Source organism: Lampris incognitus, chromosome 3, assembly GCF_029633865.1.
Source record: "Lampris incognitus isolate fLamInc1 chromosome 3, fLamInc1.hap2, whole genome shotgun sequence".
In the NCBI taxonomy this organism is placed as follows: Eukaryota; Metazoa; Chordata; class Actinopteri; order Lampriformes; family Lampridae; genus Lampris; species Lampris incognitus.
The window spans coordinates 33,757,049-33,779,443 of NC_079213.1; the positions used below are offsets into that span (position 1 = coordinate 33,757,049).

The following is a 22,395-nucleotide window of genomic DNA, read 5'->3' on the forward strand; positions in this document are numbered from 1 at the left end:
AGCATTACAGAATTGAGGTTTGTCCTTAAAAGGTGGTTTCAAATAAACACTCCGTGCAGTATGTATACAGTATACTAATTACAGTCTAAATCGGACTAAATACTACCTCTACCACCTGTGTCTACACATTCTCTGCTCAATATACAGTGGATATACAACGTCTGCACACCCCTGTTAAAATGGCATGTTTTTGTGATGTGAAAACAATGAAACCAAGATAATTCATGTCAGAACTTTTTCCACGCTTAATGTGAAATTGCAACCGATAAAATTCAAGTGAAAGACAAACTGAAACCGTTTAGGGGAAAAAAAAGAAGAAAAAACTTGCAAAAAGCTGGCTGTGTAAGTGTGAACACCCCTAAACTAATACTTTGTTGAAGCACCTTTTGATTTTATTACAGCACTCATTCTTTTGGGGTCAGAGTCTATCAGCTTGAATTGGCAATATTTTCCCACTCTTCCTTGCAGAAACGTTCTCGATCCATCAAATTGTCAGGTTATCTCCTGTGCACAGCCCTCTTCAGGTCACCCCGCATGTACTTATGTACATGAAATGAAACGAAATATCGTTTCCCCCAGCCCACAGCAGCGCAACACAAAGACAAAAACACATCCAAAAACTACAAGAACACATATATCAAACTACAAAAAAATCACTGTCCAACAGAATGAGCACCAGCCAGGTTGACTGTCGGAACTGCTGGTCTGCATGGGCTAGCAGTTAGCTTAGCCTGCCCCGCTTCCACGTCCTGTCTGACCGCCCTCGGTGTTTCCTCCTCGGGCGCAGCTCCGGGCAGGGCTGTGGTCCCTGGGCCCACCGGACGCATTAGACCAGGCTCCCCCAGCCAGACACCTTCGACACACCTCCCCGCACTCCACACGATGACACTAAAAACACAGTCAACGCTAGGCGAGGCCGCCGCCAGACTGCCCTTAGTGTTATCGGAACTGCAGGTCTACATGGGCTAGCAGTAAGCTTAGCCTGCCCCATTTCTGCAACCTATCAGACCACCCACGGTGTTTCCTCTTCGGGTGCAGCTGTGGGCAGGGCCGTGGTCCCTGGGACTACAGGATGCAGCACGGCAAGATCTCTCAGCCGATCCAGCACCAGCTCTCCCAGTCATCAAACGGAGACACAAACTTTGACGCAGGCGTGGACAAAGACACTGCATGGATAGTATTGGTTGAGGCCGCCGCAAGTGTAAGTTTGGGACACCATCTTCCCACACCGGTACTGGGTGAGGTCGCCGCAAACTTGAATTAATGCTGCCATCTTCCCACACTGGAAGCGGAACTGGGAAGCATGACTCGGAAGCCATTGCTTTATTGATTTGGATGTGTGCTTTGGGTCAATGTTGTGCTGAAAGGTGAAATTCTTCCTCATCCTCAGCTTTCTAGCAGATGTATGAGGGTTTTTCGCCAGAATCGACTGGTATTTAGAGCTATTCAGGATTCCCTCCACTTTGACTAAAGCCCCAGCTCAGGTTTAAGAAAAGCAGCCCCAAACCATGATGCTGCCACCACCATGCTTCACTGTGGGTATGTTGCTTTTGGTGATGTGCTGTGTTGTTTTTGGGCCAAACAAACTTGTGGAATTATGGCCAGAAAGTTCAGCCTTAGTCTAATCAGACCATAACACATGTTTCCACATGGTTTTTGGAGAGTGGATGTATCTTTTTACAATTGAAGCTGGGCTTAGATGTTTTTGTTGTGTGTGTGTGTGTGTGTGTGAGAGAGAGAGAGAGAGAGAGAGAGAGAGAGAGAGAGAGAGAGAGAGAGAGAGAGAGAGAGAGAGAGAGAGAGAGAGAGAGAATGCTTCCATCCTGCCACCCGAGTTGTCCTTTAATGTTGCCACAGGCCTCTTGGCATCCTCCCTGACCAGTTTTCTCATCAATTTTGAAGGGACATCTTTTTCTTGGTAATGTCACTATTGTGTCATATTTTCCCCACTTGTTGATGATTGTCTTCGCTGTATTCCATGGTATATCTAATGCCTTGGAAATTCTTCTGTACCTCGCTCCTGATCAATACTTTTCAACAACGAGATCATATTCATGCTTTTGTAAGCTCTTTGTAGACCATGGCTTTTGCAGTTGGATGCAACCAAGAAGATGTCAGGGAAATCCTACAGGAGCAGCTGAACTTTATTTGGGGTTAATCACAGTCACTTTAATTGATGGCACGTTTATATTAACATGAGTTTGAATGTGATTGGTTAATTCTGAACACATCCACATCCCCAGTTATAAAAGGGTGTGCATACTTATGCAACCAGGATATCATAAGTTGTTTTTTTTCTCTAAAAGGTTTCAGTTTGTTTTTCACTTGAATTGTATAGGTTGCAATTTCATATTTGAGGTGGAAAAAGTTAGGGTGAGGAGCTCAGACATCCAGAGGGAGTTTGGAGTAGAGCCGCTGCTCCTTCACTTTGAAAGGAGCCAGTTGTGATGGTTCGGGCATCTGATTAGGATGCCTCCTGGGCGCCTTCCTTTGGAGGTTTTCTGGGAACATCCAACTGGGAGGAGACCCCGGGGTAGACCCAGAACTTGCTGGAGGGACTACATGTCCAATCTGGCCTGGGAATGCCTTGGGATCCCCCAGGAGGAGCTGGAGGGCGTTGCTGGAGAGAGGGACATCTGGAATGCCTTACTTAGCTTGCTACCACCGCGACCCGACCCCAGAGAAGCAGCAGATGATGGGATGAGATAAGATAAGGTGAGGTGAGGTGGAAGAAGTTCTGACATAATTTATCTTGGTTTCATTTTTTTTACGTCTCAAAAACCTGTCATTTTGACAGGGGTGTATAGAATTTCTACATCCATTGTAGATGAATAGTAGGGATATGTGTGTCTCCCTGAAGAGCAACCTGATGGCTGATGTTTCTGGGATTTATGGTCGTACTAAGCAGAGGACCTGGGCGAAATGGTTTTTTTATGGTTTGTTTTATTCTACTTAAGTGCCATATGGGTAGGGTTTTTCAGGCAGAACAAGTGTACGAGTGCTGCAAAGTTTAAACATTCTCAAGAAAGTATTCAAAAGTTAGTTAAGGATACTCCTACTTAACTGACAACTTAACCACAAACCTCCATATTATCCTCACACAGTGAGCCCCATCTGACTTAACAAATACTTTTACTTTTTTCTTTTTTTTAAAGTTTTTAAGGGCTCTTAAAGGATGTGACGTACTCAGGGCACACTTTATTTGCCAAGGATTAATTTGAATCTACCGAGTTTAACCCATGGCTGACTATATCAAGTGTTTACTCTTGGATAAGTACTTAGCATTTAACTGTGCCAACTTTGGACAATGCTTTGCAGAGTCTGATTGTTTACTTGACGTTCTCTTTGTATTAACTCGGGTAACATTTACCATTTTCATCCTGGTAATGGATCAGACAGCTAGACAAGTAGGGTGTAGACCACTGTGCAAGCTGTACACTACTTGGCATCACTGGGGCTGCTAAAAGGAAAGCCATCAAGTCTTCCATGGAGTCTGCAGAGACGGCCTCCAGATGGCTTTAGATCAGAAGGAGTGATCTGTGGCCAATGCTGCTAGGACACAAGCCAGGGCCTGATCAACCCTGGCTGGGTCGCCTGAGCAAGGGTGTATGATGTTGAAAGACCCGAAGCACCCGAGGACCTCAGGAAACGTCACTGATGATGTGTCCCAGTGCATCCTAGGATGTATCTTCGAATCAGGGGTCTTAAAGGACATGATGTACTCAGGGCAAACTGCACACTTTATGTGCCAAGGATTCATTTGAATGTATCAAGTTTAACAGATGGCTGAATATATCAAGTACTTTTAGTAAGTTCACTCTAGGATAAGTCCTTAGTAATGAACTGTGCCAATTTTGGACAATGCTTTGCAGAGTCTGATCGTGCACTTGACATTCCCTTTGTGTTAACTGGGATAATATTTACAAATTTCGTCCTGGTAATGGATAAGACAGGTTGTTCGAGGATATTGTGTGAACGTTTCAGGTCTTGGTCTCCCACTGCCTTGTGCAGCTCGTAATGGAAATGAGCATGTGAAAGGAATGGATTTGCATTGGGTGCAGATTATAACATGTGCCTGACTTTGCAAAAACCATAGGTTCCATCAGCTGTACACATCTGACCATCAGAAGGATATGTTTTGTTTGGGAAGGATAATGCAGCATTTCTTTTATATCCATTAGTATGTGATTCAGACGGACTTAAGTGTTGATATGAAGCTTTGGTTTCATGTGCAGTTAGCTTTAGGATTTCAGAAGTGCACTTTCAGGGGTCAGTCACACTATCAGCTGCTGAGTTTAGTCTGAAACCCCCTTTTTGTTGTGCTTAGCCGACAAAAATGCTGTCTATGTTTCCCCTTTGATATGTAATACTTTCAACTAAAGGAGGCACTTTGCAAATAAAGGCCAGGGACATCTGTTCTTCCAAAATAGCTGCTTTCCGTCTGCCGTGTAGCCTCTTTTTGTGGTGTAAATTAGACTTGAGCATTTGGGTGAAAAAGGCAGAATACTGTAAACATAACCTAATACAGTTTAGGGCTCATTAGTCTCTACCTCACACCTACATCAGCTTACAACCTCTCTGCATTTACGTTACATCTCCTTTTTTCCTCACTCTCCACCCTTTTATTCCCATGTTTTCTCCTTCCGGTTTCCCCCCCCCATCAATCCCTCCTTCACCCGGCCCCTCTTACTCCATCTCTTACTGTTTTTTCTCCCTTCTCCTGTCTCCCTTCTCCCTTATAAATCCATATAATTTATTTTTTACATGATGATGCTGGTCGCGTGGCTTGGGTCCTGGACTGTTCCGATGGCCTCTGGACACTGCTTGGCATCCTGCGCATCATATTCTTCATAAATTTTATAAGTCCATTATAATTGTGTTATCCTCTTCAATGTTGTATTGTGTAAATTGCGTAAACACAACATCCATTGCACATTATCCATCATGGGAGACTGTTACTCTCCCTGAGGTTTCTTCCTATTTTTTCCTCCCTGTTGAAAGGGGTTTTTTTTGTTTTTGTTTTTTTAGGGAGTTGTTCCTTATCCAATGAGAGGGTCTAAGGCAGGGCTAGTCAACTACTTTCTTATGAGGGCCAACTTATTCAAATGTAAATGGTAAGGGGGCCAAACTTTTTTCAGAGTAATTTTCGGATCTTAGCACCTACATGTGAACATGAAAAACAACACTAGATACCCTTAATACTGTGTATCAAAAGTGTTTATTAACAATGTGTTTATGTAGCATACAAAATAGGGCAGTCATTATGTATGAAATGACTGCCCTATATACATTTATCCATTCGTTATTAAACTGGCGATTTTCACTGTCAACTTTCCTCTTTTTCAATGTGGAAAGCGACATTTTGAGGTTATTTTGTTTGCTAGTTAGCAGCAGCAAGTAGGTTAGCGCGGCACACTCACTAGGTTGGCAGCTGGTGGTGCGCACGTAGGGAGTGTTGGGAGTAGTTAGGGGCGGGATAAAGCAGTCTCCCATTGGAGGAGATTGAATGGGAGCGCATGCCCAAAAACAGATTTTTCTTCGTGGGAAAATGCATTATAATTTTTAATGTTCCAATAAAAATTGATTAAAGGGCCGGGAAAAAAATAATCCTCAAGCCGGATTTGGCCCGCGGGCCGCCAGTTGACTAGGCCTGGTCTGAGGACAGGATGTTGTGTTGCTGTTAAGCCCACTGAGGCAAATTTGTAATTTGTGATATTGGGCTATACAAATACAATTGATTTGATTCTCCTAAACCTTACCGCCTGCTCTTGTTCACTTTCTCCTCACCTTTGCTCCACATCTCCCATCACTCCTTTTCGCTTACCTTCTTTGTTTTCCCACTTCTGGTGTGGGAAGATGGCAACGCGAATTCATATTTGCAGCGGCCTCACCCAGTACTGGTGTGGGAAGGTGGCGGTACGAACTTACGTTTGTGGCAGCCTCACCCAGTACTGTCCATGCAGTGTCTTTGTCCACGTCTGCGTCTGGGAACCATTTCACACCTAATAATCCGCTTCTAGTCTGCTCCCTTGGTTCGCACCAGATTTGAGAATGATACATTGTTTCATTTTTCAGCTGGTTCGGTTCTCTTTCACACCTATTCGTTTGCTCTAGTCCGAATCAGTTGATGAGTTGGTGAAGCGAACCAAAATGCAGTCGCACAAGCCACGTGAGAACGTTAATTTCACTCATTGGTCAGATGTGTCTGGGGTGGGAGCAATGACGTAGTTCCTAAACTGCTCTCCAATTGGTCAGAATTTCCATGCGGGAAAACGCGAAAGAAACTCCGGGAAGTAGAATAACAGACAACGCACCACAAGTAATTTCGCAGTGATTTCACAACGGAGAGACAAGTGCACGGGTTGATTTTGGCGTCATCGGTTATTACATCGTTTGCATTTATCACTTTAGGCAAACGATACAGTTTGAAAATGAGTCCCATTTTGAGCGTAGCTGGCAATGGGAGATCGTTTAGTCCGAAAATACGCAGTGCTTTCTGCAGTTGGGTCGGTCCGAGGTCAGATCATGTTCACACCACAAACGAACCGTACCTGAGTGCGTTTGGAAGCGTACCGAGGCCAGCTTTTCAAAAAGGTCTCTGACTGCTTGTTTGGTCCGCTTATGGTGCGCACCCGAGTACGATTGCTGTGTTCTCACCTGCCCAAATGAACCGCAGCAAGGGGGGAAAAGGAACCAGAGTTTGATTCAATCGAACCAAACAAGACAGGTGTGAAAGCACCTTAAGTGTGTCTTCGTTTGATGGCTGGGAGAGCTGGCGTTGGATTGGCTGGGAGAGCTTGGTCTGCTGCATCCTTTGGGCCCGGGGACCACGGCCCTGCCTGGAGCTGTGCCCGAAGAGGAAACACTAAGGGCGGTCTGACGGAAGCGGGGCAGGCTAAGCTAACCGCTAGCCTATGTAGACCGGCAGTTCTGATAACACTGAGGGCGGTCTGGCGGCGGCCTCGCCTAGTGTTGACTGTGTTTTAGGTGTCGTGGTGTGGAGTGCAGGGACATGTGTCAAAGGTGTCTGGCTGGGAGAGCTGGATTGGCCGGGGGAGCCTGGTCTGCTGCATCCGGTGGGCCCAGGATGCGGAAGCGGGACAAGCTAAGCTAACTGCTAGTCCATGCAGACCAGCAGCTCTGAGAGTCATGCTGGCGTTTGCTGTCTTGAACAGTGATTTTTTTTTTTTTTTGGACATGTATATATGTATTTTTTTTTTTTTTTTTTTTTTGTAGTTTGGATAGATGTGTTCTTGTAGTTTGGCTGTGTGTTTTTGTCTTCGTGTTGCACTGCAGTGGGCTGGGGGAAACAATATTTCATTTCATTTCATGTACTCAAGTGCATGAAATGACAAATATTCCTGATTCCTCCTTTATCATTTTCATCCTCCGTTGCACTCAAAGTTCTTTACTCTCTTTTGCCCCTTAATGTAGGTGGAGGTCTTTTTTGTTATATTTGTTTATCAGTACAGAAATTAATTTCTCTCCCTACCTCTGTCCTGTTCTATCTCCCTCCCTCCAGATGCCTCTCAGGTGCCCGAGGACTGGCCGCAGCACGGCGAAATAAAAATCCAAGACCTGTGTGTGCGCTATGACCCGATGCTCAAGCCGGTGCTGAAGCATGTCAATGCTTACATCACTCCGGGACAGAAGGTATTTAGCGTTGTCCTGCAGAGAGAAGTGGCGGGATGGGCTCAGGTCACCCGTGGCCCATCTCCCTCAGAGCATGTATCACATGTGTCCATCCTTCTAAATTAGCTGGAAAACATTTTGGTGTATTTTAAACAGACACAGTCGTTGGGCATGAAAAATATGACTGTTTAACACTTGGTTAACAGCAATTACCATTATTATTAAATAATTAATTATATGAATTAACAATAATTAATAATGGTAAAGTAAAATTAAATTATTTATTATTAATAATCGATATTAATAACCATAATTAATGAATGAATTCATAATATTAATTAACAATTAACATTATTACAATTACCCAAGTTTCAAAGCTTTTCTGGTTTGAGGTCATGTGTAAATCAGAGATGGGAAAGGATATGAAAGATTGGCGCTTTATTAAAAATGCTTTTAGGCACCCTTTTTTTATGTAAGTTTTTATTGAGTTTCTTTAAGGAAAATTAATACAAATGAACAAGTACAAAAGACCAACCAAAAAAACATAAACAAGAACTAAAACAGCAATGACTTAACAAAACCACAGCATCATCTCTTCAGCATTTGTGACATTAATGCTTCAAAAGTCTGTCAGCACATCATCAGACCTTGAAGGAGTCACCAAGTAACCCATTCTACAGCAAAAACCTGGAAACCGAACAAACATCCCTGTGGCACACCCAAAGCAGGAATAAGAGCTAGAGCAAATGCTCATTTAGAGATCTTGGGTAATCACGATCTGTCAAAGATGCATTTTTTCTTTCAACTTTATAGCCAGCATACATCAATGAATACTCTTGGTACAAACAGCTACACATCCAGAATGACTTTCATATGTTGGTATTTTGCTTTGGGACAACACTGCATCCACACACAATCCATGACACGCCTTCATCAGGCTGGTCTGACGCATTACACACATGTGAATATTCTTTACCAGGTTCATTTAGGAAAGCATTTTTGGGAACGTCTTCGCTCTTTAAATATGCTGGTGCTTTTTTTATACACTTATAGAAAAGAAAGAACAAATAAAGGGGGAAAAACTATGTACAGGCAGGGAATGATCTTTTCTTCACAGCATAATCATTGATTTGTGAAAATAAAATCAGGGTGCTGCCATTTTTCCGGTATAAGGCTAATTGTTCAATTTCATAATTGACCGATGCTGTTATCCTCTCCATTTTATAAATGTCCATTGTAATTTCCATCCATGTGTTTAAAGTTGGGCTCTCGTGTGATAACCATTTCCTGGTTAGAGTCTTTTTACTAGCCACCTGCAGTGTATTCATTAAATATTTACCTCCTTTCAACCATTCTTGAGGTATTTCCCATTTAAAAATGTATTGCAGATTATTAGTGTGTATTGCTCTCCAATAGTCTTTGATAACGGTGCAATCTCATGAAATATGGTAGTGGTTTGCATTTTGGTTTCACTTTTAGGTAACTTCAGACATGGGAACATTTACATATTTATTTTAACATGATGCTGTAGCCTAGTGTGAAAATGAATACTGGAGTGCAAAAAGTGACCTCGGACAAACGTTTTGGATAACAGGTGATCATTAGTGCCCGTGTGTGAATCAGAGATGGGGTCAAAGCTTCAGACAAAACCAACCTTGATTTAGTGACGTTTCTGCAGGCGTTCCTTACTCATGTGTAAAACTGAAGTCAAAGTCAAAGCCGAAGTTGAATTTGCAGTGTTGTCGGCAGCAGGTAATTCACACAGCTGTGTTGGATGAGAAGGAGCCTCACATCACAAGGTGCTGGTAGAGCAGTAGCGTGGCTGGATGTCTCTGTAGCTCAGTACCAGCTCCCACTTCAGCAGGATTATGGGTGCATTTCCCCCAACAAACTCAGAGTTGCAGGCCTACATGAAACTGTGAAGTGGCACCTAGTGACCAAACACCACACACACGCAGCATGACGGTGCTACCTGCTCATTGTCACACATGTGCCTTATTTCACAAGGTAGTGCCATGGCCATGGGCTTATCTAATAACCTCCCTCGCTCTACTCTTCTTCCTGTGTCATTCTCAGGTGGGCATCTGTGGTCGTACGGGCAGTGGGAAGTCATCTCTATCCCTGGCCTTCTTCAACATGGTGGACATGTTTGAAGGTTGGTCTGTCTCCTGTCATACTCGTCACCCACAGACAGCACGTATCAGGCTGAGGGTCCACTCTGCCATCTCTCTCTCGTATCCACCTTGGTTTCTCCCCCGATGACTCCCAGCCTTTCATCGCTGTCTCCCTCTTTCCGTCTTCTTTCTGTGTCACCGTCACTGTCTCTCTTTCTTTTTCTATATCTTTGTCCCTTTCATCTATATTTATCTGTCAGTTAGTTTGTCATTGTTTCCTTCTCTTTCTGAAGGTGGGCATCCGCACTTCCACCACTGGGCCGATGCTCAGTGGCAGTGGCAGCTGAGGTACTGGAACAATATTGTTGCTTTGACCACATATGAATATCTGAATCTGTTATCAACCCAGGTGCCTATTTCTTATAATGTTGCCTTAAAAATAACCTAAATGGGGATGTCCGGGTAGTGTAGTGGTCTATTCCGTTGCCTACCAACATGGGGATCGCCGGTTCGAACCCACTTGTTACCGCCAGCTTGGTCGGGGCGTCCCTACAGACACAATTGGCTGTGTCTGCAGGTGGGAAGCCGGATGTGGGTATGTGTCCTGGTCGCTACCCTAGCACCTCCTCTGGTCGGTCAGGATGCCTGTTCAGGGGGAAGGGGAAACTGGTGGGAATAGCATGATCCTCCCACGCGCTACATCCCCCTGGCGAAACTCCTCACTGTCAGGTGAAAAGAAGCAGCTGGTAGTAGTGCAAAAGCAGGGCACTGGTGAGAGGAACATTCTGGTAAATATATTTTAACATGAAATTCAATTCAATTCAGTTCAATTTATTGTCATTAAAAACAATGTGCAGGCACATGTTAAAAATGAAATGAGGGCCGTCCGTGGCTTCACCAAACAGTGCAAGACAGACACAGACAAACACAGTATAAGTTATACACACATGAAGACCAAAAGCTAAAAATAAGTTAAAAAAGAGCAAGAGAACAAAATATTTAAAAATATCTACAAACATTCACTGGGTAGCCAGGTTCAGGTGGGCAACAGCTTGTGAAAAGAAGCTGTTGAACTATCAAACATTCAGTTCATTTTTTTCATTTCAAGCTATAAGCCTGCAGCTCTTAAAGTTTCCTGAAGTTCACAGTATGAACCACAGCCTTCCCAGTCTGTTCACAGATGAGCCACTTTCTCTAAGCACCACAGACACTACTGGGAAAGGGCTTTAACTTTCACAAAATAGAGATTTTTAAAGTTTCAAATTACACAACTATCTACATATGTGTTACTGTAATCCTTCTGGTCTGGTATCAGTAGTGCCTGTATTTTAAGTTGAAGTGGAAAAACATGTTGGAAATGCACCTGAATTCATGTTTAGGTTTTTGAACCGGTCATTTTGTTGTATTACAGTATAAAGAGCTTAACATACTTGAGAGCTGAGACATGACGAGCGTCACGTTAAGAGGGATGGATAAGAAAGGGAAGAGTCTTTGACAAAAGCGTACAGTCCTTAATGAGTCTAGTATTTACTTCTTGCCTCTCTCTGTCATTTGAAATAAATAGGTGGTGATAGCAACGAAGTCTAAACCTTCCCCTATCCAACACTTTGTGTGTACATAGCACAGTGGCCATGGACACCATCACCCGGATTTGCTCTAATGATGTCATATGAAACAGATGGCCTCCCAGCTTGTCTCATTTGTCCCACGTGGTTGACTTTAGAATTTAAAGCTGAAATCCTTGATTTCACTGATCTGCCCCTCCCTCTGGCTGTGAGAACTACCAACAAGGTGTAGCAATCATTGCTTTCGTGCTGTCAACCCCAACAGTGAACAATAATAAACAGTTCCCAAATAGATCCTCAGACCAAAGCTACACAGACAGTGTGGTGTCACGTCAGGCTCGCCTCTTCTCTTGGATCGCCACCTTGCTGTGGTGGAGAAGCTTGCATGCACTAATGATCCCAAGAGCTATGCTGTCCGGAGCTTGGCTCTTGATAGGGTCACTCAAGGTGGATAGGTCAAGGGAGAGGTTCCACATGAAGCGCGATCCAACAAAGACCTCAACGGAGGAACTGGTGGAAGATGTCTCGAGGTCACAACAGCAGTGAAGGTGGATGATGGCTGCAACAGAGGGTGGTCCCCAATCGTCTTGGTTCTCCATGCCACTGGACCTTGGCCACCCCCTGCCAAGGACTGTGTGGTGGCTGCAGGTGCATCAGCTACTCCACATAAAAAGCTGTCACGTGCAGGTGTCCTCCCATTATGCGGCCCCAGGACCGGCCTCTACGCCAACCTGAAGACCCGGAAGGACCCAGAGGGAGGAAGGTCATACTCTGACCACAAATGATGACAACACAGACAGTCTAATGCATCCCAAACTACAGCAAACTCCGTATTGATAGATTGTCTGTCCGACAGAAGCATCACCACATTGTCATCATGTTACAATCCTTTTTCCTGTTTGAGTAGGTGTGTGTTTGCTGGTGCATCAGTGTTCATCCTACCCAGTCAAATATTTCAACAGCAGTATACAGGGGCTGGAAAGTGTCTCCAAAAATGGGGAAGATGCCAGTTAGCATTATGTAACAGAACACCATGGTCCAGATGATAAAATAAGTATTCATTGATGGAGAAAAATCCCAGATTTCAGCTTTAAGTCTTATAACGGCATCAAGATAATATTCTAGGTCTCAAACAAGCCTTTCCATGATTATATTTACAGTACATGTTTGAAGACTAAGTGACCATGTAATGGTCCCTCAGTTAAACATAGTCACCGTGCTGATCATTCTGCGTCTGTCTTTAACTTGCATAATATCTGTTGCCATCTACCATTTCTGTTTGGGTCCTAGGCATGACCCTTAAATCTTTTCAGCCCAGGACCATCCTACCCCTCTCGCATCCAGGTTGATTGAAATACACTGGACATTTAAATCCCATTCAACATTTAGGCCCACATATATGGTTGCTTCCCACTCCCAGACGGAGGACTCTGTCGGCTGAAGTGTTTACTCCCAGTGAGAATTGGCTAAGCCCCGGTCTGCAAACATGCCGAGCTCATGGTTTAAGTGCCGACATAGACTGTTAGTGGCTCTATCCCAGCTAAGTGTAAAAAGAATGTGAGATTACTGTTCTTTTTTATTTATTTCATCTTTTGAAAACCATGATACACAACATCAGTTGCTTATCAACGAATAACCAGCTAAGTCACGTGAGTTTTCTTTAAAGAGCACATTTAAAAACAACCAACATTTACCAAAGTGCTGTGCAATATCGATAAGACAGTGGATAAATTGGACAAAGCACGGCAACAAGGGCAAGGCCAACAAACACCAGCTCAGACTCAAATACGAGGAAATACAGATGTGTTTACAAGTGGGATTCAGAAGTGGGGTGGGGGCAGACCCAACAGAGATAAGAAGTTTTTTCCCCAGTCTTGAGGCGTCAACCCCCTTGAGCATAAACTGAGACCTTGGCAACGACAAAAGCATTTGGCTGGAGGATCCGAGTGGCCTAAAGTTGGAATGGGGGGGGGGGGGGGGGTTTGGAAATGTAGGAAGGATCCAGCCCATGCCGTGTTTTTTAAACAATCTATAAAACCTTAAAATAGATTAAAACCAGCTGGGAGTCGATGGAGAAAGCAGCCAAACCAAAACCATGATAGATGTTTTGGAGATGTTGGTAGAGGGCATCCGGGTAGCGTCGGGGTCTATTCCGTTGCCTACGCACACGGGAATTGCCGGTTCGAATCCCCGTGTTAGTTCTGGCTTGGTTGGGCGTCCCTACAGACACAATTAGCCGTGTCTGCAGGTGGGAAGCCGGATGTGGGTATGTGTCCTGGTCGCTGCGCTAGCGCCTCCTCTGGTTGGTTGGGGTACCTGTTCAGGGGGAGGGGGAACTGGGGGGAATAGCGTGCGCTACGTCCCCCTGGCGAAACTCCTCACTGTCAGGTTAAAAGAAGCGGCTGGTGACTCCACATGTATCGGAGGAGGCATGTGGTAGTCTGCAGCCCTCCCTGGATTGGCAGAGGGGGTGGAGCAGTGACTGGGACGGCGTGGAAGAGTGGGGTAATAGTAATTGACCAAGTACAATTGGGGAGAAAGGGGGGGGGGATAATAATAAAAAAGTCCATAATGTGACCATACCCATAGGACCATAGTGTTTGTTGTACACTAGAGTGATGTAAGCACAAAGCAGAAAAATACATACAACCCTCCATGCATTAGTTCAAGCTACACGTACATAGTTCAGAGTAAATACTTCCTTTGTCTCACATGGAGTCATGATATATGAGACTTCTTTTGCTTCTCGTCTCTGAAATTCATGAAGAAAACAATACCTGAGGTGTACTCGTCCCTCTGAGTTGTTATATAAGAGCATAACAGAACATGTACTTTCTTACAGCATATGTTGTGTGTCTGGCTAGTTCCAGCTCCTTGGCCTCACTTTCAAGCATATCATCGTGAACCTGAAATAGAAAAAAAGTGTTTGACATGATGTCTAAACAGTAATGTGAGCAGAAGCCATTGGAAGAGGAGCTGTAGTCATTACATTACGTCTTGTTTTCCTCCTCTTGGAGCTGGGGTTACTCTTCCTAGCTAAATTATTCAGCCAAATGTGAAATTATGCACATTTTTCCAAACACACATGTGCAGAGAAACACATGAAGAAACTTTGGCGTACACACATGTACACAGGCATACTGAGGCATATTTATCTTGGCAGTGCCATGGTGGTAGTGCATCATACTCTTCTCATCCAGTAGTAGAAAGACGTTTCGTTTTGACCCATTACCGATGTATACACTAGAGACCTGAAGAAGGTTGAGGTATGGGACCCAGTAGAGATGTTTTGAAAGGATGAAGAGGGTCTGCCCTCATTCCCTGCTGTTCTTCCTGATATACATCTATGCACGTGGAGTGGAGTTAGCAATGACAACATCTGATAGGATCAGACAAGGTTTTTGCTTCGCATGCAGATTTATCGTGAATGCAAACTGGGGCCAGCATCAGAGGCTCAAATGGCTCTACGCTCTGTTCCAGCTGCTGGAATTACCTTGACCTACAGTGTGAGTAATGTTGTTTGTGTGTGTGTTTGTGTGTGTGTGTGTGTGTGTGTGGTGTACGTACAGGAAAGATCATCATCGATGGGATTGATATCTGTAAGATGCCTCTCCAAACACTAAGGTCCCGGCTAGCCATCATCCTGCAAGACCCTGTGCTCTTCAGTGGATCCATAAGGCATGTGTACACAAACACACACACACATGCACGCACACACACACTTATTACTCACAAGTCCGGTATATCCTTCATATCCTTTTAGTAATCTAAACAGAGTGCTGAGCGGATAACAAACGGAGCCTTCTGGAGGCTTCTGGAGGGCCCATCCGAGGGACCAGAGGAGTGCTGGTCTGGTGGAGCCAAACCAGTCAGTAAAGTATTAAATTTGGCACACCTGCTTCTTTTGTTCATCCCGAGAAAGAAATTAAACAAAAGAACTTAACATTGACAAATACAAAACGATCATCCTGAATAAAACTGTTGCGGTAGAGCCATTTTTCAACAAATGAGGTCATAAAATGTGATCTAGTGTTCATTAAATTAATTACATTTTAAGAACAAAATTTATACATTTTATTGTTAATAAGTACAGCTAGGAAAATTGTTTTACATGAAACCCATGTTGCAGAACTTAGTTTAACTTGGCTCACTCTGTTATGTAATTGTACGATTATTTTATCAACCCTTTCCAAGCTTTGGTATAAGCTGTCAGTGGATGTCATGATGAATGACTTGAATGTGTGTGTCCTGCTATGCTTACATCACAGACCAAGCTGCTATGCTTTTACCTTTACCTGGTTTTTAACCTGGACACCTAAAATCAGCTGTCCTTGCATGGTCTTTTTGAGGCGTTAACTATGCTAATTTATGACATGTTCATTTTACTAGTAGGTATTCAACATTCATGTGTAAGGATAAATTTATGAGGTTAAGAACCATTGTTGAGTTGAACGTGTGTTCCTCTTGTGCACTTCTTTTACAGACAAAATTTAAGAAAAATATAAGAACATTTTTCCTGTGTTACCTCCGGCTTGGTCGGGTGTCCCTACAGACACAATTGGCTGTGTCTGCGGGTGGGAAGTAGGGCTGTAAGAAAATACTGATATATTCGAATATCGCGATATTATCTTTTGTGATATTGTATCGATTCTCAAAACCACGATATCGATTTTTGATTGTTGACATGTAAAGGTTCGTGACAAACATTTTGTGTTGTATGTAACCCCATGACCGCTAGATACCAGTTTTGTAATATATCTTCAGCCATTTGACTCTTCCACTCCAACCCAACAATGTAAACTGAGACAGGAAGTAGCAGGAGCACAAAGAACACAGGCCTGTGAAATCACAATATATCGCCTCTCTTACAGTATCACAATATATCACGATATATTGAATCGTAACCCCTGTATCATGATACGTATCGTATCGCCAGATTCTTGTGTGTCCTGGTCGCACTAGTGCTTACTGTGGTCGGTTTGGGCACCTGTTTGGGGGGTAGGGGGAACTGGGAGGAATAGCGTGATCCTCCCCCGCGCTACATCCCCCTGGTGAAACTCCTCACTGTCAGGTGAAAAGAAGCAGCTGGTGACTCCACATGTATCGGAGGAGGCATGTGGTAGTCTGCAGCCCTCCCCAGATCAGCAGAGGGGGTGGAGCAGTGAGCGGGACGGTTCAGAAGAGCGGGGTAATTGGCCACATACAATTGGGGAATAAAAGGGGGGGCGGAATCCAAAACGAAAGGGGAAAAAAACTAGAAACTGTAAATAGAAATAGAAATAATAGCTACAACTAGATTTGTAGGCAAGTTTACTGAAGACGAGGCCTGCAGCAGACTTGTTCGTCATGACACGGCTTTCCATGGATTCTTTTTGTTGTTGGCTTCTGGTCAACATTGAGTTTTCATCTCTGTCTGTTCACGCCAGCCCTTCCAGTGGGAATACAAACAGCATCAAACATCAAATCTAGAAGAGTACTGGGGTGTTAGCTAGCATCTGGTTATGGAGGTTCGCGGTTTAAACCCCAGGAAGCCTCTGGCTACGTGTTTTAGCATGAGGCCCATGGCTGTCTGACTACAATCACCACAACTTGCTTTGTGTGTTTTCAAACTATCTTTTTAACACAAAAAAGTCAATGTTCCACTTGGGGTTGAAGAAGGACATCATCTCACGTGTTTAGCCATCACTGTCCTTAACCCCGAACAGAAACTGCCGCTGCCGCCTGAGTGATCCATACAAACTCTGACAACTGACAATCAAATCTGTTCAAATGCAATAAAACTGCTTTGGCCTCAGAGACACTGGTCACATGATGACTCGAGGTCCCAGCATGGCGATGGGGCTCACAACGCAGCGGGGACTTGGTTCCGACCCAGTCTGACTCCCCGACAGACGTCATGGACCGGGGAGGTCACTCACGCTCCTGGGAACTAGAACCTCTCATCGCCCTCTCTCATGTTCTCTATCTTTTTCTCTCCGTCTCGCCTCTGTCTGCGGCGTGTTTCTTTTATGTTCACACACACACACACACACACACACACACACACACACACACACACTGTTTGGAGTGCTAGCTGATAAAGTGCCTGTGTTTGTTATGAAAGACAAAGAGCATGTGCTGTTTGTTTGGACAGATATGCTGGTCTAGATAAAGAGGAAAAGATGGAGAAACTGAGTGAGAGACAGAGAGTGAGAGAGAGAGAGAGAGAGAGAGAGAGAGAGAGAGTCTTGGCATATCCACCAGCCGCTGTTTATGTGAACGGAGGTGTGAGGTGAACGGTCGACAGTAACTGTTTCAGACTGTTCAGTAAGACGGACTCCACAACATTCTGGACACAGCTCAGTCCGAATTTGGCTTCAGCAGGTCACAAACATGGAGTAGGACAAACATGGAGTAGGACAAGAAGAATTTACCAAACCATCCATGTTACGATGAACACCTACAGATGCATTCACTCGAGAAAACATTTTGCCCTGTTTTTCTGAATTAATGAGATTATTTTCTCAGAATTCTTACGCTACCCGGACTCCGGGTAGCGTAATGGTCTATTCCATTGCCTACCAACACAGGGATCGGCGGTTCGAATCCACCAGCTTGGTCGGGCGTCCCTACAGACACAATTGGCCATGTCTGTGGGTAGGAAGCCGGATGTGGGTGTGTGTCCTGGTCGCTGCACTAGCGCCTCCTCTGGTCAGTCGGGGTGCCTGCTCGGGGGGGAATAGCGTGATCCTCCCATGCGCTACGTCCCCCGGATGAAACTCCTCACTGCCAGGTGAAAAGAAGTGGCTGGTGACTCCACATATATCGGAGGAGGCATGTGGTCGTCTGCAGCCCTCCCTGGATCGGCAGAGGGGGTGGAGTAGCGACCGGGACATCTCAGAAGAGTGGGGTAATTGGCCAAGTACAATTTGGGAGGAAAAGGGGGTGAACCCCCCCCCCCAAAAAAAGAATTCTGAGAAAAGTTCATGGGAAAAAAAATCGCTCTGTTTTTCTGAATTAATGAGATTCGTCAGAATCCTGCAGAAAGCTGTCAGCTGCATGGAGTATGACCCCGACCCTCCGACATGAGTACCCTGCAGTGTCTCAGACCAAAACCACACTAAAACTGGATTAAGCTGAGCAAGCGGGACTTCTTTGCTTCCATGGAATTGAGCTGTCATGTAAATGAGAGCTTCTCTTGGGATTTTGAGATATGTCAGTAATCCAGAAAAACAAAGCACGTTTTTTATCCATGAAAACTTTTCTCAGAATTATGAGATTATAATCTCATTAATGCAGAAAAACAGAGCAAATATTTTTATCAGTATACGTATATTTATATATATTATACATAAATATATAAAAAAAATTTTAATATGAATTATGCTTCCGTAAAAACCTACTTAGCAATTCTGGGCACCTTGACCAGGATTAGAGAAGATTATTGTCTTGTCTAATGTTTTGGTTAGCCACTGCATAAACACATGATGCTAAATGATAGAAACAAGACCAATAATGTTGATGATGTGGTGTCATGTTATACAGCCTGTCACAGCAGAGCCAAGAAACACTCTTAACACAAGAATCAATAAAAGTCACTGACATAAATACTAGCAGCACCAGGCAAAACAAAAAGTATGAATTAATGGAAGACATCAGTCGGTTAACATTAACCCTCAGCTGACCACCTGATGAACGATAAATAAAATTCATGCACGACATTGCAAATAAGTTCATGACAATACAGAGGAAAAATTGTAATTAACACGATACATAAAGGATAATAAAGTCAATACAACATAGGTTCTTTCCGCTTCTGGTGTGGGAAGATGGCGGCGCAAATTCACGTTTGCGGTGGCCTCACCCAATACCGTCCATGCAGTGTCTTTGTCCGCATCTGCGTCTAAGTTTGTCTTCGTTTGATGGCTGGGAGAACTTGGTCTGCTGCGTCCTGCGGGCCCAGGGACCACGGCCCTGCCTGGAGCTGTGCCCGAAGACGTAACACCGAGGGCGGTCTTACAGGATGCAGAAGCAGGGCAGGCTAAGCTAACTGCTAGCCCATGCAGACCGGCAGTTCTGAGAACACCGAGGGCAGTCTGACAGCGGCCTCGCCTAGCCTTGACTGTGTTTTTAGTGTCGTTGTGTGGAGTGCGGGGAGGTGTGTCGAAGGTGGGAGAACTAGTGTTGGCTGAAGGAGCCTGGTCTGCTGCATCCTGTGGGCCCAAGGACCACGGCCCTGACCGGAGCTGCACCCATTGAGGAAACAGTGAGGGCGGTCTGACAGGAAGCGGAAGCGGGGCAGGCTAAGCTAACTGGTAGCTCATGCAGACCAGCAGTTCTTACAGTCATCCTGGCTGGCGTTCGTTCTCCTGGACAGTGATTTTTTTTTTTTAAGTTTGGATATATGTGTTAGTTTGGATATATGTGTTCGTGTAGGTTTTGGATGTGTTTTTGTCTTTGTGTTGCACTGCTGTGGGCTGGGAGAAACCATGTTTCGTTTCATTTCATGCACTTGCGCACATGAAATGAAACGACAAATAAATGTTCCTGATTCTGATTCCTGTCTTTCTATGAAGCTCATGATCTAATGTAGATATCATTTTTTCCTGGTCTGCTGTTGTCATGTTGTGGTTTAATGAAACTGGAAACACTGTTGCACATATGTCAGAGGAATGTGATGTCTGTATGTATGAACCTTTATAACTGTTTCAAAGGAGACTGAAGGAAAGTCATTGGTGGAATCTGACAGTACAGTGCAGATGAGTAGACCAGTGGTGGCTGGCCAGTACAGGGCGCTGGGTCGCCGCCCCCTTCAAACATCCAGAGATGCAAATGTAGTTGTATAATGCAAATGATTATGAAATAAAAGTGTTTTCAGTCTGTGAGCGTCTGTCAGCAGCATTAAATATTGGTTCAAATGGTATTTGGTTGGTTTCTGTCTGAATACATATACTTCCTGTCTGAATACATATACTTCCTGTGTGAGGGACGCCAGCCAAACCATACCTTATGTAAGCCCTCAGACTTGTGGCGAGCAGGTGATCTGAGGCTGCTGTCTGATTTGTTTCTTCAGATTTTCGGGGGGGCGCAGTTCTGTGCACCCCAGACACTCCCACTTTTATTGGCAGTAAATTGGTATTGTTTTAATGTGTTTTGATCTAACAATTCTCGCGGCTGTCAATCATGTTCACACCCACCACAACGCCTCGTCTCAACTGTCAATCATCCACCGTCCACAAGGCCTGATAAAATCTATAGGCTACATTGTCCTTCTTAATAACTCTGTGACTGTGTGGATATTAAAGCAGCTGTCGGGTGCTGTGCCAAGGTAAATTGCCTCCCCCCAAACATTTTTTAGCAGCAGCCGCCACTGGAGCTGAATACAGAACAGGATATGGGGTACTACAGAATCAGTAACTTAGACACAGTAGAAATAGAGACTATAGCAGACTCCAGTAGAGTAGAGATGTCTGCTGCTCTGGCCGGTAGTCATGTCTCGTATGATCCGGGCTCTGGTTACCTCGGTGCACACACACACAGGCATTGCCTGTTATGGTCATCCTCTCTGTTCTCAACCCCTCCCTCCGTCTCCATCTCCACTCTCTTCTCCTTCCCTCGTTTGCTTTGATTCCTTTACTCTCTTTTTGTATCGAGTTCTCTGGAACACACACACACATGCACTGTGCTGACCATGATTCGTGTTTTGGTCTCGTAGGTCTAACTTGGACCCAGAGAGGACGTGCACGGATGACAGACTTTGGGAGGCGTTGGAAATAGCTCAGCTGAAGAACATGGTGAAGGCCCTGCCAGGAGGACTAGGTCTGTGTTTGTCTACTCATATACACACCGGGGTTTGGTTTGGTACATCTAACACATGTAGCAACGCTACCAGGCTCTGTGAAGGACCATCTCTGTGGATACACCCAGTTACCATGTTGACGGGTTAAAAATACACCACTGATGTTAGGATGGCGTTAAGCCACCAGCTAATATACACAGATTGGATGGGAATTTCCGAGCTGCAGGAAAAACGTCATCTGTTTGAGCTTTCCCCCCAGTTATCTTCCCATTGGTCTGTGTGTATCTGTAGCACTGTGTCACTTCTGTCAGTGATGCACGACCCATATTAGATTCCATGTGTCCAGAAACCAGGTGTTAAACTGATACTCATAACACAGACATCCATACCTGTTGCCTTATTCCATAGCGAAAATCTGTTTTCAGCTCTGTAAAATACACTATACTGTATAAAATACATTATATATATATATATATATATATATATATATATATATATGGAGAGATATATATATGGAGATATATATATTTTTTATTATATAATTTATAATGTTATATTATATTTTATATATTATATATAAATGTAAAAATATTAAAACAAAATTAAAAGTATAAAATACTGTGAAATACACAACTCTGGAAAATACACTATACTATATAAAATACTATTAAATATATAAAATGTAATACATAGATATAAAAAAATAAAATAACAATGTGTAAAATACTGTAAAATACACAACTCTGGAAAATACACTGTGCATTATGATTGTTATAAATTAATCAACCTCTTTGCCTCTATATGTTTATGTGCATATAAACATATGTAAATAATTGTGTGTGTGTGTCCAGATGCGGTGGTGACAGAAGGTGGGGAGAACTTCAGCGTGGGCCAGCGGCAGCTCTTCTGCTTGGCCAGAGCCTTTGTCAGAAAGAGCAGCATCCTCATCATGGACGAGGCCACAGCGTCGATAGACATGGCCACGGTCAGTGTGTTTGTTGGTGATCTCTGAGTGTCATGTTGTTACAGATGAAACCATACATGACAGTTTGGTGTCTTGCAACCAGGCTCTTCTAGCAGGATGTCAGGATATTTCAAGCGTTACAGCTCAGATCAGCAGCCTCACGTGCTCAGCTGTGTTTAAAGGGAATGTGAAGGGTGGATGCACTTTAGGTCCATGAACCATAACATCTGCCATATGTTTAAACTTTCCACCCAAAGCATGTTACAATATTTTGTTATCTTAAATTACCTCTGTGGAGGGGCATCCAGGTGGCAGTCTATTCCGTTGCCTACCAACAAGGGG

At 44.1% G+C, this 22,395-nt stretch overlaps 1 protein-coding gene across 1 annotated transcript in view; it reads left to right on the forward strand.

Moving 5' to 3' along the window:
* Window positions 1-22,395, forward strand: part of abcc9 (ATP-binding cassette, sub-family C (CFTR/MRP), member 9) — a 157,664-nt gene that overhangs the window by 124,789 nt on the left and 10,480 nt on the right. Inside the window, exons 33-37 of the mRNA XM_056275655.1 lie at window positions 7,523-7,653; window positions 9,709-9,787; window positions 14,881-14,989; window positions 21,006-21,109; window positions 21,941-22,074. Coding sequence (XP_056131630.1) covers window positions 7,523-7,653; window positions 9,709-9,787; window positions 14,881-14,989; window positions 21,006-21,109; window positions 21,941-22,074 — 557 coding nt within the window. The remainder of the gene's footprint in view (window positions 1-7,522; window positions 7,654-9,708; window positions 9,788-14,880; window positions 14,990-21,005; window positions 21,110-21,940; window positions 22,075-22,395) is intronic.